At 39.7% G+C, this 22556-nt stretch overlaps 1 protein-coding gene across 4 annotated transcripts in view; it reads left to right on the top strand.

Moving 5' to 3' along the window:
• Positions 1 to 22556, top strand: part of RALGAPA2 (Ral GTPase activating protein catalytic subunit alpha 2) — a 322357-nt gene that overhangs the window by 64808 nt on the left and 234993 nt on the right. For all 4 annotated transcript variants that reach the window (XM_059134173.1, XM_059134172.1, XM_059134174.1 and 1 more), the window contains exons 5-9: positions 8283 to 8326; positions 10803 to 10980; positions 11764 to 11879; positions 15486 to 15624; positions 17392 to 17591. In XM_059134173.1, the coding sequence (XP_058990156.1) occupies positions 8283 to 8326; positions 10803 to 10980; positions 11764 to 11879; positions 15486 to 15624; positions 17392 to 17591 (677 nt within the window). The remainder of the gene's footprint in view (positions 1 to 8282; positions 8327 to 10802; positions 10981 to 11763; positions 11880 to 15485; positions 15625 to 17391; positions 17592 to 22556) is intronic.

Raw genomic sequence — 22556 nt, 5'->3', positions numbered from 1 at the left:
CTCTTCCCCCTACCTCTTTCAAGAGTTTCTGTCTAAAATTATGATTCATCATTTTCACAATTAGGTGTCTTGAGGTCTTTCTAGATTCTGTGATCTTGGGGGGAAACCTTTCTGCATGAATGCTGTTTCCATTCGCCAAATTGGGAAAATTTTCCTGGAGAATTTGTTCAACTATATCTTCTAGTCTTCTTTCTTTCTCCTCCCTCTCAGGGATTCCAATAATTCTGACGTTGGAACATTTCATGGCATCATTTATTTCCCTAATTCTGTTTTCATGCCCTTTAAACTTTTGTTCCAGTCTTCCTCCTGATCCTTTTTCTCTATCAGTTTGTCCTCCAGATCACTAATTCTATCTTCTACCTCAGTTACCCTGGCTTTTAGATTAGATTGGGACTCATTGAGAGCATTATTAACATCATCTCTGGTGGCTTTCACTTCTGACCAATCAATTCCATTTTGTCATCAAAGGCCTCCTCTAGCTTAGCTATTGCCTGGATTGTTTACCTGAATTCCCTTTCCAACATACTGTTTATGTCCATATCCAAAAGCTCTGATGGAGAGGGCCCAGTCTCTGAATTTTTCCTCTGTTGGGCATTCTTCCTCACAGTCATTTTGGTGAGAGATGGCTGAACGGATGTGTAGCTGAATGTATCAACTGTGGTGCAGGCAAGGCGCACTCTGGAATACTTCTGATCAATCGAGAGTCCCCACCAAAAAGAAAGAAAAAAGAAAAAGAGAGAGAGACAGGAAAAAAAAAAAAAGAAAAAAGAAAAGAGAAGGCCCAGCCTGAATGGGCCCCAAAGGTAAGATTTATAAAGTATACAAACAAAAAGAGACAAAGAAAAAGACCAACAAAAGTAAATGACAAGAGGAAAATAATAAATAAATAAATAAATAAATAAATAAATAGAGCCCAGTCAAAATGAACCTCAAGTATAAGATTTATGTACTACCAGAACATAAGTACACAGAAACACTGACAAGAAAAAGATGGGAAGGTGGTTATAAATTCTCAGTGTGGGCGAGGAGATTATTTTGATTCTTCCTGGATGTATCTTGATATCTTTGTTAAAGGACTCAACTTTCCTGAGATAAAGGGGGATTAAAACTGGTCTACATATAGGGGTAACATTGATTGGGGAAAGGGAATTACCTTGAAGCTTATCTCTGTATGAATATTAAAAAATAAATAAATAAATAGAAAAGCAAAAGAAAAACACAGGTATATGTATCAAAAAAGTTCAGGTTAAAAGATTATTATGGAATTTGATGTACTGAACATCTCATAATGATAGTAAAAGTTATATATTTAAAAAAATGAAAACAGAATAGTGGGAACGAATTAAAAATTAAAGTTGTATCTATGAAGTAGTGGTTGTCCTCTTGTTTTTTTTGTTTTTGGGGGGTTTTTTGGCTGGCTTTCTGGGGGAGGAGCCTTCCATGTGGTTTTTCAGGGAGTCTTGCTAGAGTTGAGTCCTCCTACCCTCATCCAGGGGCTGGGCTCTGAGGAAACCGGTTTTCCAGGCTTTTGTTCTCTGGAGGTTTTTTGTTTGTTTGTTTGTTTCTCCCGTTGGTGGCTTTTCACACTTCTTTGGAGGTTTAGAGGAAAGCAAATTGCTCCCAGACCTCCATCTCAGAGAGAAGCCTTAGTCTGTTCCCCTCTGGCATCTCCAGATCACATAAATTCCCCCTCCTCCACTGGCAGAGCACGTCCCCAGTCACAGTCTTTGGGGTCACAGGAACTCCCTCTTGTACCCAAAACCACGAGAAATACTAGCCTTGGCTGTCTGGGCAGGTCCAGACTGCCAGAGAGGTACCCGCCAGAGATAGCACACTGAGATTTTCACACTGGCCCTGGCTGAGGGTGTTCAGAATCTCCTGGTCCTAGAGAACACCTGCACAGACCTCTCTCAGGGGAGGGTGTGGAGCGCGACTCAGACTCTGGTCACGCAGTGCATGTACAGAGCACAAAAGGCTGTGGTTCTAGAGAGCACCGGCTGACGTTACACCAGACTCCCTAATGGGCACCCCCACCCAGACTCTCTCAGGCCTGCCGGCAGCTCAGGGACCAAGACCTGGCTTCCTAGCTTAGCTCTCTTGGTTCCACCCACCAGTGGTGGCTGTCTTGGGTCCGTGGGCTTAAGTCCCTGTGCCTAACCGCCAAATTCCACCAATTTCCCCTTAAGATCTTTTGCTCTTTTTGAGTGCTTTCAACCAGACTCTAATGCTGGTCCCCAATCACCGGGCACTCTTTTATTGGGGTATTACTTTCCAATAGGTCACGTCTGGTGGCTCCCCCCCCTTTTGTTTATCTTTTGATATCAGTCTGATGTTCCCACTCCACTTTACCCATCCACTGGCGTCTTCTGCCTCCATAGAGATCTAGAAGTATACAATTATAATCTCAGGCTGATTTCATGGGTGATCAGAGTTCTTTGGTAGGTAATCAGCTCACTTTAGGGGACCAGTTGAAACATTGCCTCCTACTTCTCCACCGTCTGGTCTCCTCCCCCCACCCGGTCTCCTCCCCCCACCCCCAGTGGTTTTCTTATGTCCTTTTCCCACCCACCTGCCCAGTCGTCAGGTCACCAGTGATCTGCTTTTTGTAATTTAGATTAGTTTGATTTTCTAGAATCTTACAGAAATAGAATCATGTAGTAAATACTCTTCTTTGTTTGGCTTCTTTCACTCAATCTAATTATTTTGAGATTCTTCTGTCTCGGTGCAGTTATTAATAGTTTATTTCTGAGTAGTATAGCATTCCACTGTATAGATACATAGTTTGTTTATCCAGTCAGTCAGTTGTTGATGGGTATTTGGGTTGCTTCTAGTGTTTGGCTATAAACAAAGCTACTGTAAACATTTGTGTACAAGTCTGTATGTGCACACGTGCTTTCCTGTCTCTTGAGAGTGGAACAGCTGAATCGTGTAAAGTTCTATGTTTAACAGCCAGACTGCTTCCCATAATGGTTGACATTCTCACCAGCAGTATGAGAGTTGTAGTTACTTTACATTCTCACTGATACTTAGTGTGATCAGTGTTTTCATTTTAGTGGTAGTGGTATCTTATTGTGGATTTAATTTGCATTTCTCTCATGAATAGTGATCTTGAACATCTTTCTTGTGCTATTTTCCATCTGTATATCTTGGGCAGCCTCTACGTTTGAATTGATTGACCATATTTTTAATTGGGTTGTTTGTCTTCTTAATATTGAGTTTTCAAAGTTCTTTATATATTTTAGATTTAAGTGCTTTATCAGCTGTGTGACTTGGAAATATTTTCTCCCCATCTCTGACTTGTCTTTTCATTCCCTTAATTGTGCCCTTCAAAGAGGAAAAGTTTTTAGTTTTTATAAAGTGCAGCTTATAAATTTTTCTAATATGGATTGCACTTTTGGTGACCTAAGGAATCTTTACCTAGCCCAAGATCACAAAGATCTTCTATGGTTTCTTTTAGAAAATCTATAGTTAATGTGTTTCACATTTAAATCCTTGATTCCTTCTGAGTTAATTTCAAATTCTTCTGTGGATTATTGGCCTCTTAGTGCTTACTGTATGCCAGATACTGTAGTGCCAGAAAGTTCTGTTCCTGCTTGACTGGCAACTTTCCAACACACCTTGCATGTTAGAGCAACCCAAAGTCTGTTTCTCTGTGTTCTTATGCCTTTCCTGGTGTGGTATACTGCCTTTGTTTATTATTTGGTTTGAGGCATGATACAGAGAGAGTTTTTTTAAAAATTGAAACAAGGTAATAAACCATTTTATAATATTAAAGTTAGATTATGTTTGTGAACTATCGGCCTTAAAAAGATATCTAAATATTGTTACTTTGTCAAGAGAAATTGTCAAGCCTTGCAGTTCTCACAGTTGAAAATGAGATAAGCAAAGAAGATTTTGAAAATATTGCTGAATTTGTTCCATTAAAGCCAGGAAAATAAAATTATAATGTATTCTGTGTTATAAACAAAATACTTAAGCTAATGGTGAGTTTTAATACTTTTTGATTGTTTGATATTGAAATTTTGTTTTTTCATTATTTTTTCAACACTTAAATGTTCTGGAAAAAAATTAACCTTTCAAAAATCCCTAAAATCCTATCTGTAGTGGCACACAGTTTTCCTTTTACCTTAGGGTCCTGGATGGCTCAGCTGAACTCTGGTACTTATTTAAAACGTTAATAACGTTCATTGGATTTTTTTTTAATTAAATTTATTTATTTTCAGCATAACAGTATTCATTATTTTTTCACCACACCCAGTGCTCCATGCAATCCGTGCCCTCTATAATACCCACCACCTGGTACCCCAACCTCCCACCCCCCCGCCACTTCAAACCCCTGAGATTGTTTTTCAGAGTCCATAGCCTCTCATGATTCACCTCCCCTTCCAATTTCCCCCAACTCCCTTCTCCTCACTAACTCCCCATGTCCTCCATGCTATTTGTTATGCTCCACAAATAAGTGAAACCATATGATAATTGACTCTCTCTGCTTGACTTATTTCACTCAGCATAATCTCTTCAGTCCCATCCATGTTGCTACAAAAGTTGGGTATTCATCCTTTCTGATGGAGGCATAATACTCCATAGTGTATATGGACCACATTTTTCGTTGAAGGGCATCTTGGTTCTTTCCATAGTTTGGCGGCTGTGGCCATTGCTGCTATAAACATTGGGGTACAGATGGCCCTTCTTTTACGACATCTGTATCTTTGGGGTAAATACCCAGGAGTGCAATTGCAGGGTCATAGGAAAGTTCTATTTTTAATTTCTTGAGGAATCTCCACACTGTTCTCCAAGAGGCTGCACCAACTTGCATTCCCACCAACAGTGTAAGAGGGTTCCCCTTTCTTCACATCCCCTCCAACACATGTTGTTTCCTGTCTTGCTAATTTTGGCCGTTCTAACTGGTGTAAGCTGATATCTCAATGTGGTTTTAATTTGAATCTCCCTGAGGGCTAGTGATGATGAACATTTTTTCATGTGTCTGATAGCCATTTGTATGTCTTCATTGGAGAAGTCTCTGTTCATATCTTCTGCCCATTTTTTGATATGATTGCCTGTTTTTTGTGTGTTGAGTTTGAGAGTTCATTATAAATCCTGGATATCAACCTTTTGTCTGTACTGTCATTTGCAAATATCTTCTCCCATTCCGTGGGTTGCCTCTTTGTTTTTTTGACTGTTTCCTTTGCTGTGCAGAAGCTTTTGATTTTGATGAAGTCCCAAAAGTTCATCTTCGCTTTTGTTTCCTTTGCCTTTGGAGACATATCATTGGATTTTTTTGCATTAATTTTGACTTTTAGAAGCTATTATGTTAAAATAGTACTTATTTTAATTACTGAGTTTTTGGTGCTCCCTTAAATCTTGTCCAGATCCCTCACTCTTCTTGTCCTAGATCCAGCCTTCCTTAAAAGCAATAAGACTCACATTCAAAGAATGTTTATAGAATACAATAAAAGTTAGCCAATAGAAGTTAGAAGTTCATAGAATCAGTCCAATTAATTGAATCTAATTCATAGAATTTAGTCCGACTAGATTTCATTTACTCATTTATTCAATTTCTTTTCACATGAATCAATATAGTGGCAACCACAGGGTAGAAGAGGCACCTGAAGGAGATAGGGGTGGGCATAACCATAGTGTGGATGGGGTATTTAAAAGTCCAAAAAGGTGTAATATATAGGGAGAAACTTTTTGAAATTAAAATGAAAAGGATTTCATAATGGTAGTTAGAGTAACGATATCTTTATGAACTTAGGACCTTGAGAAATATTAAAATGGCTGTGCATAGCTCTCAAGTATTTATCCCTGATTTCCATGTTGAAACACTATACTATGTGGCCCTACTACACAAATTTTCTTTTTAATGTTGTTCTTATTTAAAGAGTGCCTCAGTAGGCATCTGGGTGGCTCAGTCAGTTAAACGTCCAACTCTTGATCTCAACTCAGGTCTTGATCTCAGGGTTGTGAGTTCAGGCCCTGAGTTGGGCTCCATGCTGGGCATAGAGCTTCCTTCGAAAACAAAGAGAAAGAAAAGAAAGAAAGAGAGAGAGAGAGAGAGAAAGAAAGAATAAAAAATATAGCTGATGCCTTATCTTGTGTGTAAAATGTACTTTTCAAATAGTAGACACTCTCCTAACCATTTGCATATATGAACTCATTTAAAACTTCATTAACAATCCGCTGTAGTAGGCACTATTAGTATCCCATTTTGCAGATGAGAAGACTCAGGAATGAGTTAAGGAACTGACTCAGGTTATACAGTAAGTACAGAACCTAGATGTGAACCTTAGCAGTCTGACTTCTGACTCTGGTTTGTAACTCCCAACCCGTACTACTTCACACCTATAGGAGTTTCAGAATACAACAAGATGGGCTAGATCAAATATGTATGTATTCATTTTCCATTGCTGCTCTAACAAATTATCAGGTTAATTAAAAAAAAAAGTAATGGACTATGGGCAGATATGGATCAGACATTCTGCCTCTTTATAAGGTCTGTCCTTTGTATGAGTATTTTTCTTCTCTCCATGTAGAAATGATTGAATATAGACAACTGTGGGTAAGCCAAATGTTAAAAGTAAAACTGTGGGCCTATTCTAAGAAGAAAAAGGGCTGACAACAGTGGTCATGCACTATGACCGGGAGAAAGTGTTTCCAAGAATGTGTTGCAAGATGATGGAATTGCCAGATGTCTGGGAAGAGAGCAGTGTGTGCAGACTTGATCTCAAATCTCTTGAGGAGTGGAGTGTCTGTTGACACTTGAGGTCCTCATGGGCACACTGGAGCCAATATTAAACTGAGGCACACCAAACTTTGTCCAAGAATGGATGAACATGGAGGCAAGAGACAAGGCCCCAGATTAAGGAGAAGTATGGGATAAAACAGTCCCGTGAGCACAGGTACTTCAACCGTAGCTGTGAGAAAGCTTTAGCCCAGTAGCTACTGGCTGTAGACCAAAAATTATTAGAGAGGGTTTGGTGACAGGAGAAGTAGAGGGAGGAGGGCACCTTAACTTCCCTTACTTATTCACAAACCACTGGTGACTTAGTGCTGTCATGTAGTCTTAACAATGGTGAGTTTCCACTAAGCCCCAGTATTCTAAATGGCACAGCAGTTACAAAATTGTATGCATTTGACTAACATGCATATATGTATCCACATCAGGATGACCTGTAGGAATTTGCTGAGACTGGCTCTATTTCTTGGTGGAACATCTCTTTGAAATAAGGTCGTGGGGAAAATATGACGTGACGTCCAAGTTTTAATTATTGCCTGAAACTTCTCTTCAGGAGATCTAAGTAGTTTTTTCCCCAGAAAAATTTGGAAGGGAAGGTCTTCTTGCCTAACTTCCAATACATTTTTCTTTTTAAAGATTGCTTCCTTCTTTCAGGTTAAGATCCCATTGAGAGCCTACACCTGATATTTAGGTGGGGTTTGCCAAGCCATCTCCATACTAAGACCTGAACAGATTTACAGAATAATAGGTAATATGTTTCCATTCTCATGAGAGAGACTTCTCACTGAAGCCGGCTGCAGCACCAGAGTTTTCGCAGTTGACTGGTGTAGTTCTGAGTAAACTTTGATTCCTTCTCCTTGGCGGCGACCAGAGATTCCACTAGAGGACCGAACCCATAAATGTAATTGTCACCACCAGGAAAGAAACATACTGTTTTGAGTATTTGCAGAATGTTTTGTGAGCAGAAGTTTTATTTTTAACTTTAGAGATTAGAAAAAATCATTTATTTTATGCCTGGTGAGATATTTACATCTAAACTGCTGTGGGCATGTATGTTACTTTAATAGCAATCATTTTGACTCTCTTTTAAGAGTTTTAAAGAGGTTCATACTTAAAGAACTTTCATCTTAAAGATATCTCTCTCTCCTATGACATTGCTTTGTTTCTGAAGGTCAGTTTTCTATTTCTTAAAAATTGTATCTTTTGTCATAAGTACACATTTTCTCTCTATAACTTACCTTTAAAAATATATGTTAGGGGCACCTGCGTGACTCAGTGGGTTAAAGCCTCTGCCTTCAGCTCAGGTCATGATCTCAGGGTCCTGGGATCGAGTCCCTTGTCAGGCTCTCTGCTCAGTGGGGAGCCTGCTTCCCTTCCTCTCTCTCTGCCTGTCTCTCTGCCTACTTGTGATCTCTGTCTGTCAAATGAATAAATAAAATCTTTTAAAAAGAAAGAAAGAAAATATCTTAATCCATTTTGAGGTTTTTTTGTGTGTATGGTATAAATTTACATACTCTGTTTCTAACTCAGTGTTTTAAACTTTCAGGCTCAACTTTAAAGAAGCTTCTACACACTGGAAATTCTGTTAAGGTATTTATTTTAGATGAACGTGCAGTGGCATTTTGCATCATTCTTAAATTTATTCATGCCTCAAAGTGACAAAATTAGGCCATTGTGTGTGGGGGATCTTTAAACACCACCTGACTTTTTATTTTCTATTGAAAATTTTTTGGCAGATATTGTTAGAGTTTTTGTTTTTATTTCATAACTTACTGTGATACCCACTTTAAATATTATTCAGAGAACAGGGCTTGGGATTCAGAGTTTGAAATTTGGAGTTCTAATTTTTACTCTGCTGTGTACAGTCAGGGAACCATTGGCGAGATGCTAACTGCTCCACGTTTATCATCAGGAAAGGGAGGAAGCCAGTTCCTCTCCAAGCTTCAGAGTGAATGTGCTGATTCAGTTCATTCCAGTAGTCTTGTTAAAATTATAGTTGTCTCTGAATTGTTTTTGCTGGTTTTGAGAACTATTATGGGAGAAAAGAGCAGCAGAGCTTTACTCCTCTTGAATATTTACCTATTTGTTTGCAGCACATTGATCTTGTATTTTAGGTTAACGTGGCTTATTTTAAAATGAACATACCTTTTAAACTGATAGATGCCATTTGATACTAAATAAGATGACCCTAAAACATAAATGGCAAAAGAAGCAGCCTGGAATATGTATTTTATGGGAAGTTATTCCCTTGTAGCTAATCAAGTTAAGTGCGTACCTTTGATAAGTTCATGTATTTTTTGTTTTATACCAGTTTAAACACTCATAACCACTTAAATTTTATGTTAACAATCTCTTACATGTTGAAAAAGGGAGGTGAGCTATTCCTAGCTTCACAATATTTTATCCCTCCTATTTTAATTAAGAATCATAGTTAAAACTTACCATTTTGTGACCTCATGTTTATTATTGGCCTTATTTATAGTTAAATGCAGTTAAAAAAGTTGGAGATATGGTAGAATTTTGTAGAAACTATCTCTTTTAAAATTTAATCTAATTTGGTTAGATATATTGGGGCGCCTGGGTGGCTCAGTGGGTTAAGCCGCTGCCTTCGGCTCAGGTCATGATCCCAGGGTCCTGGGATCGAGCCCCGCATCGGGCTCTCTGCTCAGCCGCGAGCCTGCTTCCTCCTCTCTCTCTCTGCCTGCTTGTGATCTCTCTCTGTCAAATAAATAAATAAAATCTTTAAAAAAAAAAAAAAAGATTTAATTTGGTTAGATATACATAGAGCCATGTCATATTTTGTCTGTTATATTCAGCAATGTCACTACTTATTTTGCCTGCTTGGGGAGAGGAGGATGGGTGTGAGTGGTCATGAAGGTTTGTGCTCAGCTATGGTGTGTCTCTGGGTATGTCTGAAAGTGTGTCCTGGAATCCATTGTTGATGGGGTAGAAGTGTCTCCAGACACAGGATTTGTCTTGGTGTATTTTACTTCTATGGGGAGTCAGTGAAGCTTGCTCCTTCCCTCCCCTTCCCTTCCTCTTCCTTCCCTTTCCCTCTCCCTCCCTCTCACTTTCGCTCTCCCTTCTCCCTTCACCTCTTCCTCTCCCTTTCTTTCTCCCTTCCCCTTTTTTCTTTCAGCTTTCCAGGAGAGCCTCATGTTTGGCTTAAACACTTCCTCTTAAGGAATCTGCACCACCTTGGTGTAGTTGAGAGGCGATCAGGCAACTCAGCTCAGGGGCCTGCATTTGGAGCTCACTGCATCTTTTAGCTTCATCTGACTTGTTATTCATCTCTTTTCCTTATTTCATTTCTTATATTGGTGTTATCCTTTCAGTTTAGAAATAGAGAAACAGAAGTACTTACCTGAATTCTAGGAATAGGGTAGAGCTGAAAGTTTAAGTGTAGAGGAGGACACAGGGCCCATCTGCTTGAATGATGTATTCCACCAAGTCATGCTGGGCGCGCAGAGCACAGGGAAGCTGTTGGAGAGAGCAGAGTAGGGACATAAGGCAGGGAAGCTGGAGAGCTGCCCTGTCCCACAGAGCCAGGTCTTCAAGGTGTTATTTAGCTCTGAAATTTTTCAAGAACATTATATGATACATGTGCATATTGTAGTGACATACAAAAACCCTATTCAAAGCACACTGTAAATTTGGAGGGCGATTATCTTTGCATTGTTTTTGTGATTAACCAACTGTTGATGGTATGGGCATTGTTGTAAGTCACTTAACCGTGTGCCAGTGCTTTGTGGTAAATTCTGTTATGATTCCATTTTTCTGAGGGGTAGACTGATGCAAAGAGAAAAGTTCAGTCATTCTCCACTGGCCACAGCTAAGCCAGCAAGCAGCAGAGCCTGCATTGGAACCAGGCACTGTGGCTCCAGACCCCAAGTTCTCACCCTTGTGCTTCTTGCAGCACAACTGCTTCCTTGTCACTAAGAACTTTGTTCAGGAATTTAACAGTACCTTTAACTTCTAGTTTTTCTTTCTCAGAACTGAATCTGCATTGCACTGCATCTCTGCATAAACATGTGTTTAAATTTTTCGCCTTTAATTTTGTTTTTAGATAAGATGTGAAGGAATCAGGCTGTTTCTTCTGTGGCTTCAAGCACTTCAGACAAACTGTGCAGAAGAGCAGGTGCTGATTTTTGCTTGCCTCGTGCCTGGTTTCCCAGCGATCATGTCGTCCAGAGGGCCCTGTACACTGGAGACACTCATCAATCCTAGCCCTGGTGTGGCTGATGGTGAGAAGCATTAGCCAGCCTTACAGGTTGAAATGACTCTGAAGTTCTATTGAGGGATTATTCGGTTTGTCATGATCCTGAATAAAAATCTTTATTTTGTAGATGGGTTCGGAGGAAGAATTATTCCCTGCTCATATTCACAGTAAAGTCTTAGAGACATCAGAATAGAAAGAATCAGAGCCTATTTTGTATGAAATGAGGACAGGAGACATTTATTGAAGTGTGGAAATAGAAATGGAAGGGAGGAATCAGATGTTGGGAATAACAGGAAGTAGAGACATATCATATATCTGGAGAGTTTTCATGGCTGTGAATGAGATTTAAACCCAGCATCTGAAACTATTGTTTATTGTCCTCATCATGATTGTTTCATGAGTGGACATTCATCTGCTCACCCTGCTGTGTATTTTCATGCTGCATTCATGGAAGGACAGTTGCTGCCTCCTAGGAGTAGTCATGACAGCCATTTGTGTCCCATGAGTTTTTAAGAAACTTGTCAATTAGGGCCATTAATTAATTAATGCATATCACTTTATTGCCCAGTGACAGGTACTTGATCCTTAGGCTGACCAAAGCAGAGTTTGGCAGAGAGAAGAATGGTTTAGAGGGAGAGGTGGCTTCATGGGCATTTGTACCATATTTCCAAGCCCTTGATGCACACTGGCCTGGAGTGTAGTGTGAGCAGGTTCCAAAGGAGGGGCAGATGTATTTTAATGGAGGCCATTTTTAAAAAACCCTTTGAACTTTGGTGAAAGAACTCTCCTTTTTTTCCCCACTCTGCAGCAAAGATATATCCAGAAGAAATCACCCCGCTCCTGCCAGCCATATCAGGGGAAAAGATTGCTGAGGACCAAACATGCTTTTTTCTTCAAATATTGTTGAAATATATGGTTATTCAGGTAAGAGCAAAATCATGGTTAATTCAGGAATGGTCTTTCTCTCGATGGGAAAGAGAAAACCTTGCATCTTTTCTTCCAGCTCATCCATATTTTTAATTTTGCTTTTTCTTTGAGGTGATTCTTTGTGGTACTTCACTAAAACTAGAATATGTGCCAGATAACATCAGCAAAGACCTGGCATACATAATATTTTGTGTGAGTGTGTATGTCAAGGAAACAATTCAGTTCTCTGATCTACTTTCATATTATTACCACATTCACACAGAACACTTCACTTCTAATACTTGTGGTTACTGAGTGTGTGGGTTTTTCCCTCACCAGGCAACTCTGCGACACCAGCTGGGTGTCCTGTAGTTTCACTCAACTTTGACGCTGTCTGCCTTGAGATGGCATCTGATCCCATGGGTTAAGGGCTCAGTCCCGTGAGACTGTTCCGTCACATTCAGGTGCCAGTCACAAGTAGGAGGGGCCCAGGTTACCTACAACTTCTCTACAACCTGGCTTACAAATCAGGGGCTCCTTCAACTCCTCCTCAGGGTCAACTGAGTGGCTCACAGAACTCTGGGAAACATTTGTTTTCATTCAGCAATTTATGAAAGGTATGATAAAGGATACAGATGAACAGCCAGATGCAGAGACACAAAGGGCATAGTCTGGGAGGGTCCCAAGCACGGGAATGTCTGTTCCTGTGGGGTTGGGGTTCATCACCCTCCTGCTCCATGGATATGATTACTCACCTGGAAGTTCCCTGAAACCTCTGCTTACTGGAATTTTTATGGAGGCTTCCTCACATAGACATGCTCTGCTTCCAACCTCTCTCCCCTCTCTGGAGGAATGGAGGGGATGGAGTGAGGGTGCTGAAGACTCTAAGTTCAAATCATGGTGTGGCATGGTCTTCCTGCTGAGGAGTCCTCACTCAGGAGCCATCTGGGAGCCCACCCAGAGTTGTTATTAGAAGAAAAGATGCTCCCAATGCTCTTATCACTTAGGAAATTACAAGGGTTTTAGGGCCTCTATGCCAGGCAATGGGAGCAGAGGCCCATGTGTGTTTTCTATTACGTCATAGTACATGAGTCTATTTTGCCTCTTTGCTTCTTCCTGGCCCCCGATCGTATGCTAGCAAGGTGGGGTGGAGGAGGAGGCAAGCCCAGAGGCTGACCAGGCAGATCAGGAGTAGGCAGAGCAGGCAGGAAGATTTGGGCAAAAGCATAAGGAGGTATCTCTCGGTGCCACCAGGACAGACCTATTTGATGTCATGTGTTTCTTTCTCTGAGTTTATCAACTGAATACAGAGTTACTATCATTAGTTCATGATTTCAGATCATGATCTCTTTCCCCTAGTCTGCATTTCTGGTATGGTTCCAAAAAAAGCTACTGAATTCTTTTCTTAGCCAGCACTTCTCATGTCTCTGAGTTCTTCCTGGGAACTCTGTCCAGTCTCTGTATTCTCCATAACCAAGTTTGTTGATGATATAATTTCTGGTTAGTCCACCTCCTCTCCTGACACTCACAGCCACCTGCCTCTGCCCTGTCACTGCTGAGACAGAGGCCCAAGACCATGAAGGAGGTCTAGAGGTCAAGTCCAGATCAGGTGATCTGACAATGACTGCCCCTTCTTCATGATATTCTCTCCTCTCCTAATGTTTTCTTCCTACTTTTCTCCTCCCTTTCTTCTTGCCACTTTACTTTTATTTATTTATTTATATTGTGTTATGTTAGTCACCTTACAATAGATCATTAGTTTTTGATGTAGTGTTCAGTGTTTGATTATTTACATTTAACAGCCAGTGCTCATTATAATATATGCCCTCCTTAAGACCCATCACCCAGCTACCCCATGTTCCTACCCCCTTCCCCTCCGAAACCCACAGATTGTTTGCAGTCCATAGTCTGTTGTGGTTTGTCTCCCATTTCTGATTTCCCCCCTTCAGTTATCCTTCCTTCTCCCAATGTCCTCTGTGCTATTCTTTATATTCCACATATGAGTGAAACCATGTAAAAATTGTCTTTCTCTGTTTGACTTAATTTCACCTAGCATAATCCCCTTCATTTCCATCCGTGTTAACCCAAATGCCACCATTTAGGTGTGGGTATTTCATCCTTTCTGATGGTTAAGTATTATTCCATTGTATATATGATCCACATCTTCTTTATCCATTTGTCTGTTGAAGGGCCTTTTGGCTCTTCAATAAATGGTGCTGGGAAAATTAGAAAGCTATATACAGAAGAATGAAACTCGACCATTCTCTTACACCATTCACAAAAATAAACTTAAAATGGATGAAATGTGAGGCAGGAATTCTTGCCAGTTTTCTCAAGGGGATTGTTTCTCTCTGCTGTCCCTCAAGATTTAGTCCTTGCCTCTCTTTCTGACTACTCTGTCCTATTGGGCAATCTTTTCTGCTCTCCTCTACTGTTTCCTTTGGTCAGCACCAGAAACACAAGGACTCCAAAGTCCCGAGAGCAGACTGGAGTATTATGTTGTCTTCTAGAAGCTGTGCATTTTGGCCCTACTGGCCCATTCCACCTGCATTTCAAATTCCACCTGGTTAGAAGTGGTAGGAAATTCCATCTGTCTCCAGAGGTTGGCATGGAGTATTGAGAAGTTGGATGTATTGGGGCACTTGGGTCTCATTCTAGATGTGTTGCTAAAGAGCCGTGCAACCTCAGATATCACATAATCCCCAGAATCCCACTGGAGGAATGATGCTGGTGTTATAGGGTGGGGATTTTTATGCAGACTGTGAACCCCCTGAATCATGTGCAGACTTTTATGTTTGTATCCATCCCACTCTTCTTCCCTCCCTTCTCTCTACTGAATCCTCAAGCAGACTTTCTCCCTTGGCTCACCCCGAGAACTGCTGATAGGCTATGGACACGGAGCCCCTCTGCCCCAGGGGAGGCATCCCTTGACCTCTCATCCCTTGACCTCTGCTGTTGCACAGATGTTTCCACTTTTTAAGTGGGCTGTGACGTGAAGGAGGTTGGGAAGCTATGCTTTAGAGTACTCTGTGTACTAACCAGTATTAAGAGCCTGTGACAGGTGTACCTGGACTGGCAGGCAGGCCTGGTTTATCTTAGCCTGGGGATTGCTTTTAATAAGGACAATGCACTTTCCAAGTTTCTGTAGCTTTGCCTTCTGATGATACTGATTTTTTCATGTAGGTAATATTGGGTGAAATTCTTGCAAGGGATGGCCCTTTTGAGTTTAAAAAAAAAAAAAAAAAGTACCAGATCGCATCTGACTAAATATTTTAAGGACAGAAAGAATGTTAAGTCATTATAGAGAACTGGTAGAAAAAAAAATACAGGCATGATGAATAGAACGAGTTTTAAAACATATCATTGGTTGATTTTTTTTTTAATAGTAAAAATATCTTTAACATAGTTAACCATTTTCTTTTGAAATATTCATTCTTGTCCTTGTTTGAGTTATAAGATACGATTTCATTACATGATTGTCAACAGTATTTGTCAATATAGGTTTTTTGTTTTGGTTTTTTTTTTTTAGGTTAGGAATTTTACTAAGATAACAGCAATTCAATTTAGTAGACATTAAGTTAAAATGTAAATGTACATATGTTCTTTCCCACATATTATCCAAAGGCTGCAAGCTTGGAGTGGAAGAATAAGGAGAATCAAGATACTGGTTTTAAATTTCTTTTTACATTGTTTCGAAAGTATTATCTTCCTCATTTATTTCCATCATTTACTAAGTTAACAAACATCTACAAACCTGTACTTGGTAAGTACTGATTGGAGCGTGTATAGTGGATGTCCACATGGAAGCTGTCCATTCTCTTTCAAAGTGGCTTTTGTTTATTTTTAAGTACAATAGTCCTCTTATTCTTATATTTAATGGTAACTTTATCTTAAGAGGTTTAAAGTTTCCTAATAAATGATTTTATCTATTTGTACAAACTATTTATTTGTACCTCAGGGAGACTGGCTCCTGTACTCAGAAATAATTCAGTATGTGTCATGATTTTTTTTGATGTAATTATATTTAAAATCTTCTAAGTTTTTTTTTAATTGAAACTCTTCATTGAAGACCATGTTCATTATCTCACACAAAGGTATTAAAGTTTGCATTTTCTTAAGTCTTTTCTTATGGGTGGTGGGGTATGGTGACTACAGACCTTGGCCAATGGGGAGGCAGGCCAGCCTAGGCCACACAGCTGCCCACAGTAGGCCCTTTCTTTTATCCTGGATCTTTCATCCAACAGGTGCTACATACAGCTTCTTATGGAGGGGCCAATATTTGGGCAGCTGGGCAACATAGGGACAATAAGCCCCAGAAAGGAAGGAAATATGAAGGAATTTCTAGTTTGGCTGCTGAAGTTTTTCTTCTATGAAAAATGAAGGCTCACAGGACAGAAGTATCCCTTCGATTGGTGCCGGGGCGGAGAGGCAAATTTTCTTTTTCCCTATTGTTTGAAAGCAGGCAAAATTAGTTAAAATGAGTAATCAGAAATAATTTTGGAGGGGAAAAGATCACAGTAGACATTAATCCATCTCGGGAATGTGGACTACTAATCATTTGTCTTTGGGTGTTTATTTATATACACACACACTTGTGCATGCTTGGATCAGGGGGAAAAAACAGCAGAAACTTGATGCATTTCAAAAGATGTAGAAGTACTAACCTTTAGAGTTATTGATATATGTATTTGGTAGCTATCTGTATGTGGGTATTTTTTCCAGAACTAGTTTCTGATTTTGTAAATAGTCTATATTCATTGTGGAAAACATAGTACACTTTAATATACTGAAAATAAAGTTCTTTGTTGAGAACTTGTCTGCCTCGAGCAGGTACCATCAGCTGTATAAAAGTTAGTAAGAGAGTTGGACATACAGCAAGTTGCAGCTCAAATCCAATACCATGTAATTTTTTGTTTTGATTATGAAATTTAAAGAATGAAAAAGGAACTTCTTATTAGTTTTATGAAAATGGTGATGTCTCATACTTCTAAGATGAATTCTTTCAGACATAAAGTAGTTGATACTGATTCTATTCTTTGGATTCACCTAAAGGGAAAGGCTATGAAACTAGTCTCATAGATTTGATTAGTGTAGTAATGGATATTAAAATACCTAAAATCATTGAAAAGTAATAAAATACCTAAAATGATGAAAAATGTCTATACATGCTTTTAGATTTTTTTCAGTCCTAAAATGAAATTAAATTTGTTATAATGTATGTGAAAATATTTTTACATTAGAGTCGCATATTATTACTTAAATTTGTTGGAGAGTTATTAGCTTAGTACTTTCATAGCTGTATGCCATAGCTATAACAAGCAAGCAGTAACAGTAGCCACTGTCCCATCTTGGTCATATTACAAGGCAGAATTAGAAACAAATCTACCAAAAGATGTCATTTTTAAGAATTTCTGGTACTTTAATTTTAGTTGCTATTCATACAACCAAATGTGTATCTGCTTTGTTAAAAACTGAGCTGTTTGTGGGGGTTACACTCACTCACCTAATCCTGTATTCTTTTATCTTCCAGACATCCCTCATTTGAGACCAAAGCCAGTGTACATTACTACAACTCGAGACAATGAAAACATTTACAGTACAAAAATTCCATACATGGCAGCTCGTGTTGTTTTTATTAAATGGATTGTAACTTTCTTTTTGGAAAAGAAGTATCTAACTACTACCCAAAACACTAAAAATGGAGTTGATGTACTGCCCAAAATCATACAGGTATGTCATTCATCTTCTTTTGCACAGATAAAAATATGCTAACACATAGCAAAGTAATTGACTCTTAGGGTTTTTAGTTCCTCAAGGATAGTGGTTCTAGGGATTGGGTTTATGGGTGGGCTCTCTCTCTGTTGCTGAGGTGTCAAAGAGTTCTGAGGTAGCACTTGCTGTGCTCTGTTGATATTGCCATGATGAAGTGATCTTGGGGGCCAGGGAGATGTTCTGAGAAAATAGCTGTTGTGTGCAGACTCCTGGACCGTCTGATTTTCCCTCCTTTGCTCAAGTACCAGTGACCTCAGAGCATAAGACCAGGGGCCCTGTGTTGCCTTCACCAATCCCCAGCACCAGGCAGGCCCTCAGGAATCATTTAAGTGGGCTGTTGGAAGGACCCATGCAACTGCCAAGTGACCTTTTGGGATCTCAGGGGGAGGAGTGGAAGAGCATCTCAGGATTTTGGGGTGCCATCATGGAATGCCTAGAAGAAAAGGCCGTCTCTCTTAAAGGCCTTCAGTGAAGACCTCTTTCTGTGTGGGGCCCATGGTGTACCTTCCCTCTCTTCTGGTCCTTGATCACAGAGAAATGGGCTTTCCTAGCAGATTGAGTTGCTTTGGGACTTTATGCTGGGTAGAGCAGGACCACATGGGGAGGTTTGAGAGCAGCTGCTTCATGGCCGGGTCCTGCTTTTATGCACAAAGCGTGGTCCCCTTAGAGCAGGTTTGCTGATGCCCTGGAGTTCCCAGAAGTGTGATTAGGCCTGAGCTGGAAGAGTACACATATCTGAGTAGCAGGTAGCATCTTGGTGGAGGAGCACCAAACTGAGGTCCAGAGCATGTGTCCTCATTGATTAAGAACTGACTACAGAGCTGGAGAAACTTATTGTTGAGGAAGTCGTCTGAGGGGGCTACAATTCCGGTAAAGAGCAGCAAAATACTTACTGAAGATTTTAAAAGGAAGCTTTGAGGCACCTGGGTGGCTCGATTAGTTAAGTGTCTGCCTGAGATCAAGCCCTGCGTTGGGGTCCCTGCTCCCTGATCCCCACAAGGAGTCTGTTTCTCTCTTCCCCCTCCCTCTACCACTCCCCCTGCTTGTGCTCAGTCTCTTGTTCTCTCTCTGGGTCAAATAAATTTTAAAAATCTTTATAAAAAATAAAAATAAAAGAAAGCTTTAAAAAATGTTAAATTCATTAGTTTAAAAATGTAATAGGAAAACTGTAAACAGTAATGATCACTACTAAGAACAAAGTGATTTTCCAAAGGAATATCTCATAACGCTGAGGAAAAATTTGAAGAGGTGGAAATCAGAAATGAATAAGTAAAATCTGAGGTCAAGTCCAGACCTATCTTGCAAGTATCATGAGGAAAAAAGGAGAAAAGATCAGAAGTGATAATTGAACTAATGCAGAATTTCCTTGAGCTGAAAAAAAGTCATGCCTTTGATTCACAAGGCCTTCTAGTCCCAGGGAGATTTAGCTGAACAGACACTAACCTAAATATACGTAAACCTCTTTGACTTTCAGGGATTAAGAAAAAATTATCAGAATTATCAGGAACTAGTAGCAGTTCCTTCTAGAAAATGGGACAGAGTAGCATTGAACATTGAATCTAATATATAACCCTCAGAGCTGAAAGAATTGTCAATCTTTCTTTCTCTCTCTCTTTCTTAGAACCCTGCTTCCTATCACATATGTAAGCAGATGTCAGATTGATTGAAGTTCTAAACTGATTTAAGGTCTAAATATAAAAACAAAATGATAGAGAATTGAGGAGACAGTCTAGAGGAATTGTATAAATTTGGGCATTGGTAGACTACCTGAGGTGGAGATCAGAACCACAAACCTAGAAGAAATGAGGTGCCACTTTATTTTAAAAAATTGAGAAAGGTTTGTGTATCAAAAGACAAAGTAAAACCACATACAGACAACAGGCTGCGAAAAGCATCTGTAACATCAGAGTTTTTCAAGGAGTTCATGCCTCTGATATATAGAGAGTGCCTACAAATTGAGAAGAAGACAAGCAGTCCAATTGTAAAAGAGACAAAAGGAGAGGAAGGAGTTCATGGAAGAGGAAATAAAAATGACCCTGGATTTCACTATGAGCCAGGGAACACTGTTAGTTCTGGACCATATTGAGAGACCTTTATTTATCCATCAACTAGACAAAAATTAAAAATCAATCAGGTAGACAAAAGTCTATATGAAATCGTCTATAAGAAATGTAGTCACACTCTGATAAATTTTAGATTGAATCTTGTGTAATTATTAAATCAATTCAAAACAGTCTGTTTAAAGGCTGTGACTGCTGCCTACCTGGTTTCAAAATTTCAGAAAACCATCAATGTATTTATTGAGAGTAAGTTTCTCATTTTTGAAAAATACAGTTGGATGATGAAAAGTAGCAAGAATAGCAGATTAACCACGGATTCAAGGTTCTAACATTTTTTTTTCCTTAGCTGGAAAGGAGACTTCTCACACTTGTGAGTCATCTAGTTTTATTATCTGGCTTTCTTAGTGTCCATAAAGGTCTGACCTCCTGAATCAGTTTGGATGGTTGTCTCATCCTAACAGAAAAAGACCCCATAACTCAAACTGTCTTAAAGATAAAAAAGAAATATTTCAATCTCATGAAGAAGCAGCTCATGACATGACTGACAGAGAATGTAGTTAATTCACACTGTCTACATGATTCTCTCTAGTTTTCCCTACTCTGCCCTTTCCCTCTGGCAGATTTGTCCTCCACTCCCTGCTGACTTTAAGATGGCTGCCAGCAGCAGGGGCATGGCCTTCCTTGTTCATGTTCAGAGACAACCCAGATACTTCTGTAAAGCCCTTCCCATTTGTGTGAGTAGAACAACTTAGGCTACTTGTCTCTCCTAGAACAGTAACAAGGCACTGACTCTCGTACAGTTGGCTATGTGAATGGCCCAGGAGGGACATGACTGGCTTCCATGACAGAACCCTTCCCTGGTACTATGGATGGGGCCAGCTTCCCATGACCTGGGCTGCAGGGAGGAGGCACATGGAGCACTGGGGTTCTATCAGGGAGGGAGAATGGGTGCTGGCAGTCAACTATCCAGGTCCAGTGCTACTACACCCTGCAGAGAGCTGAACATAGAAATGGTCATTCCCATTGTACAGACTCTCAATATGTCTCACAGTGAGTTGTTCTACTAGTTTTCTAGTGCCACTGTAGCAAATGACAAACTTTCAGTGGCTTGAAACAACACAAATTGATTATCTTGCAGTTCTGGAGCTCAGAAGTTCAAAATCAGTCTCAGTGTGATAAAATCAGGATGTTGGCAGGTCTGTGTTCCTTCTGGAGGAACACATTTTGGAGAATCCATTTTTTTGCTTTGTCTTGCTTCTAGAGCTGCCTCCATTCCCCGGCTTGTGGCCCTTCATTACGTCACCTTTTATCCCTTTGTTTCCATCTTCTATCCCTTTGTTTCCATCTTCGTCACCTTTTATCCCTTTGTTTCCATCTTCGCATTGCCTTCTATGTCTGATCCTCCTGTCTCCTTATAGATCTTCATGATTACATTGGGACCACCCAGATAATTCAGGATAATCTCTCCCCACTCACACCTTAATTTAATCATGCTTGCTAAATCCTATTTGCCAGGTAAGGTAAAGTACTCAAATCTTCTGGGGATTAGGGTATGGACATCTTTGTGGGAGTCACTATTCTGCTGATGAGTTGCATCCTGTACTCCCTTCTGTGCCTCACATCTCATCTCACATGTGTCTGCTGTGTTCCTCTCTTCATCTGCATTGTGAATAAGAAATGCAGCAATTTAAACCATTGAATATTAGATTTTGGAGACAGTTGCAGGAATAAAAGCACATATAATTTCATTTGTGTCCTAAAAGTTTTTGTTTGGAATTTCAAATTTAATTTAATTTTGCCTAAGTAAAGTAATTTGACTTAATCAGTTGATCCAAAATCTCTTTTCACAGAATATACTGCTGTTGTAAAAGCCCTTCAAAACAATATTTTAAGTTCTGTTTTCAAATGGAGTTTACACTTTTGCCCTTATCACTGTATTAAATATCATGTTTGAGGGCTCTTTTGTGTGCTTTTTGCAAACTGGATTTCCTTCTGGATCTAAAACCAGGAAGGAGAGGAATTAGTGTTATCTTCTAGACTAAGTTTTCTAACCACTTGAAGAATCTGGTAGAATAAATATCCATGGGAGAACGAAAAGACAGTAGCTCTTACACCCTGTATACTATGTGGACAACAACAGCATAAACCTGACCAAAGCTGTAGATTCTTGGTGCATCATTTTAGCTGAAAATGTGTTCAGCATAGTATGATTTAGTCCTTAGTAATTCATATTTGTATGAGATAAAAGTACTTCAACATACATTAGAGAAAACAAAGTGTTGATGTTAAAATTAAAGTAGTTACCATTTTTTACCTGTTCCATAAACACATTAATTGACATTAAAACCCATAAAAGCCCATTTGGGAATGGAAAAGAAAGTTTAAGGTGGTATCAGCTTTTTTGAATGATATCGTATTTATTTGTATGATAACCCTTAGTTACACTTTGACTGAGTCTGAATGTGCCCTTTAATAATGATCCATGGGCTGTGGGTTTCCCGAAATTGTATGTCATGGGGTGAACAGTTAGAAAAAGTGAATCCCACAAATTGACAATCGTAGAGGAGTTTATATGTTACACAAATACATTTGTTTTTTGACTACCACTCCAGTATTTTCTGTGTCTAGAGCTCTACCCAGGCGGTGCAGGCTGCCCCCAGCTGTGTTGGAGACTCATAACAGGGGCATTCAGTGGCCTCAGGCATCCCCACCAGAATGGTGTTTGCATCCTCTCATTTCCCACCTAGTTTGTGGTGCCCCCTTTAGCTTGACCCTGACAGTGGACAGGTCTCAGTATGAGCTGTCAGTGAGAAGAAACCAGATGTTGGGGAGGGTTAAGTGTCAGCTTGTATCATACAATTTC

The sequence above is a fragment of the Mustela lutreola genome, chromosome 9, assembly GCF_030435805.1.
Source record: "Mustela lutreola isolate mMusLut2 chromosome 9, mMusLut2.pri, whole genome shotgun sequence".
In the NCBI taxonomy this organism is placed as follows: domain Eukaryota; kingdom Metazoa; phylum Chordata; class Mammalia; order Carnivora; family Mustelidae; genus Mustela; species Mustela lutreola.
Note: the sequence above shows the minus strand (reverse complement) of the source record. Positions and strands in the feature narration are given on the sequence as shown.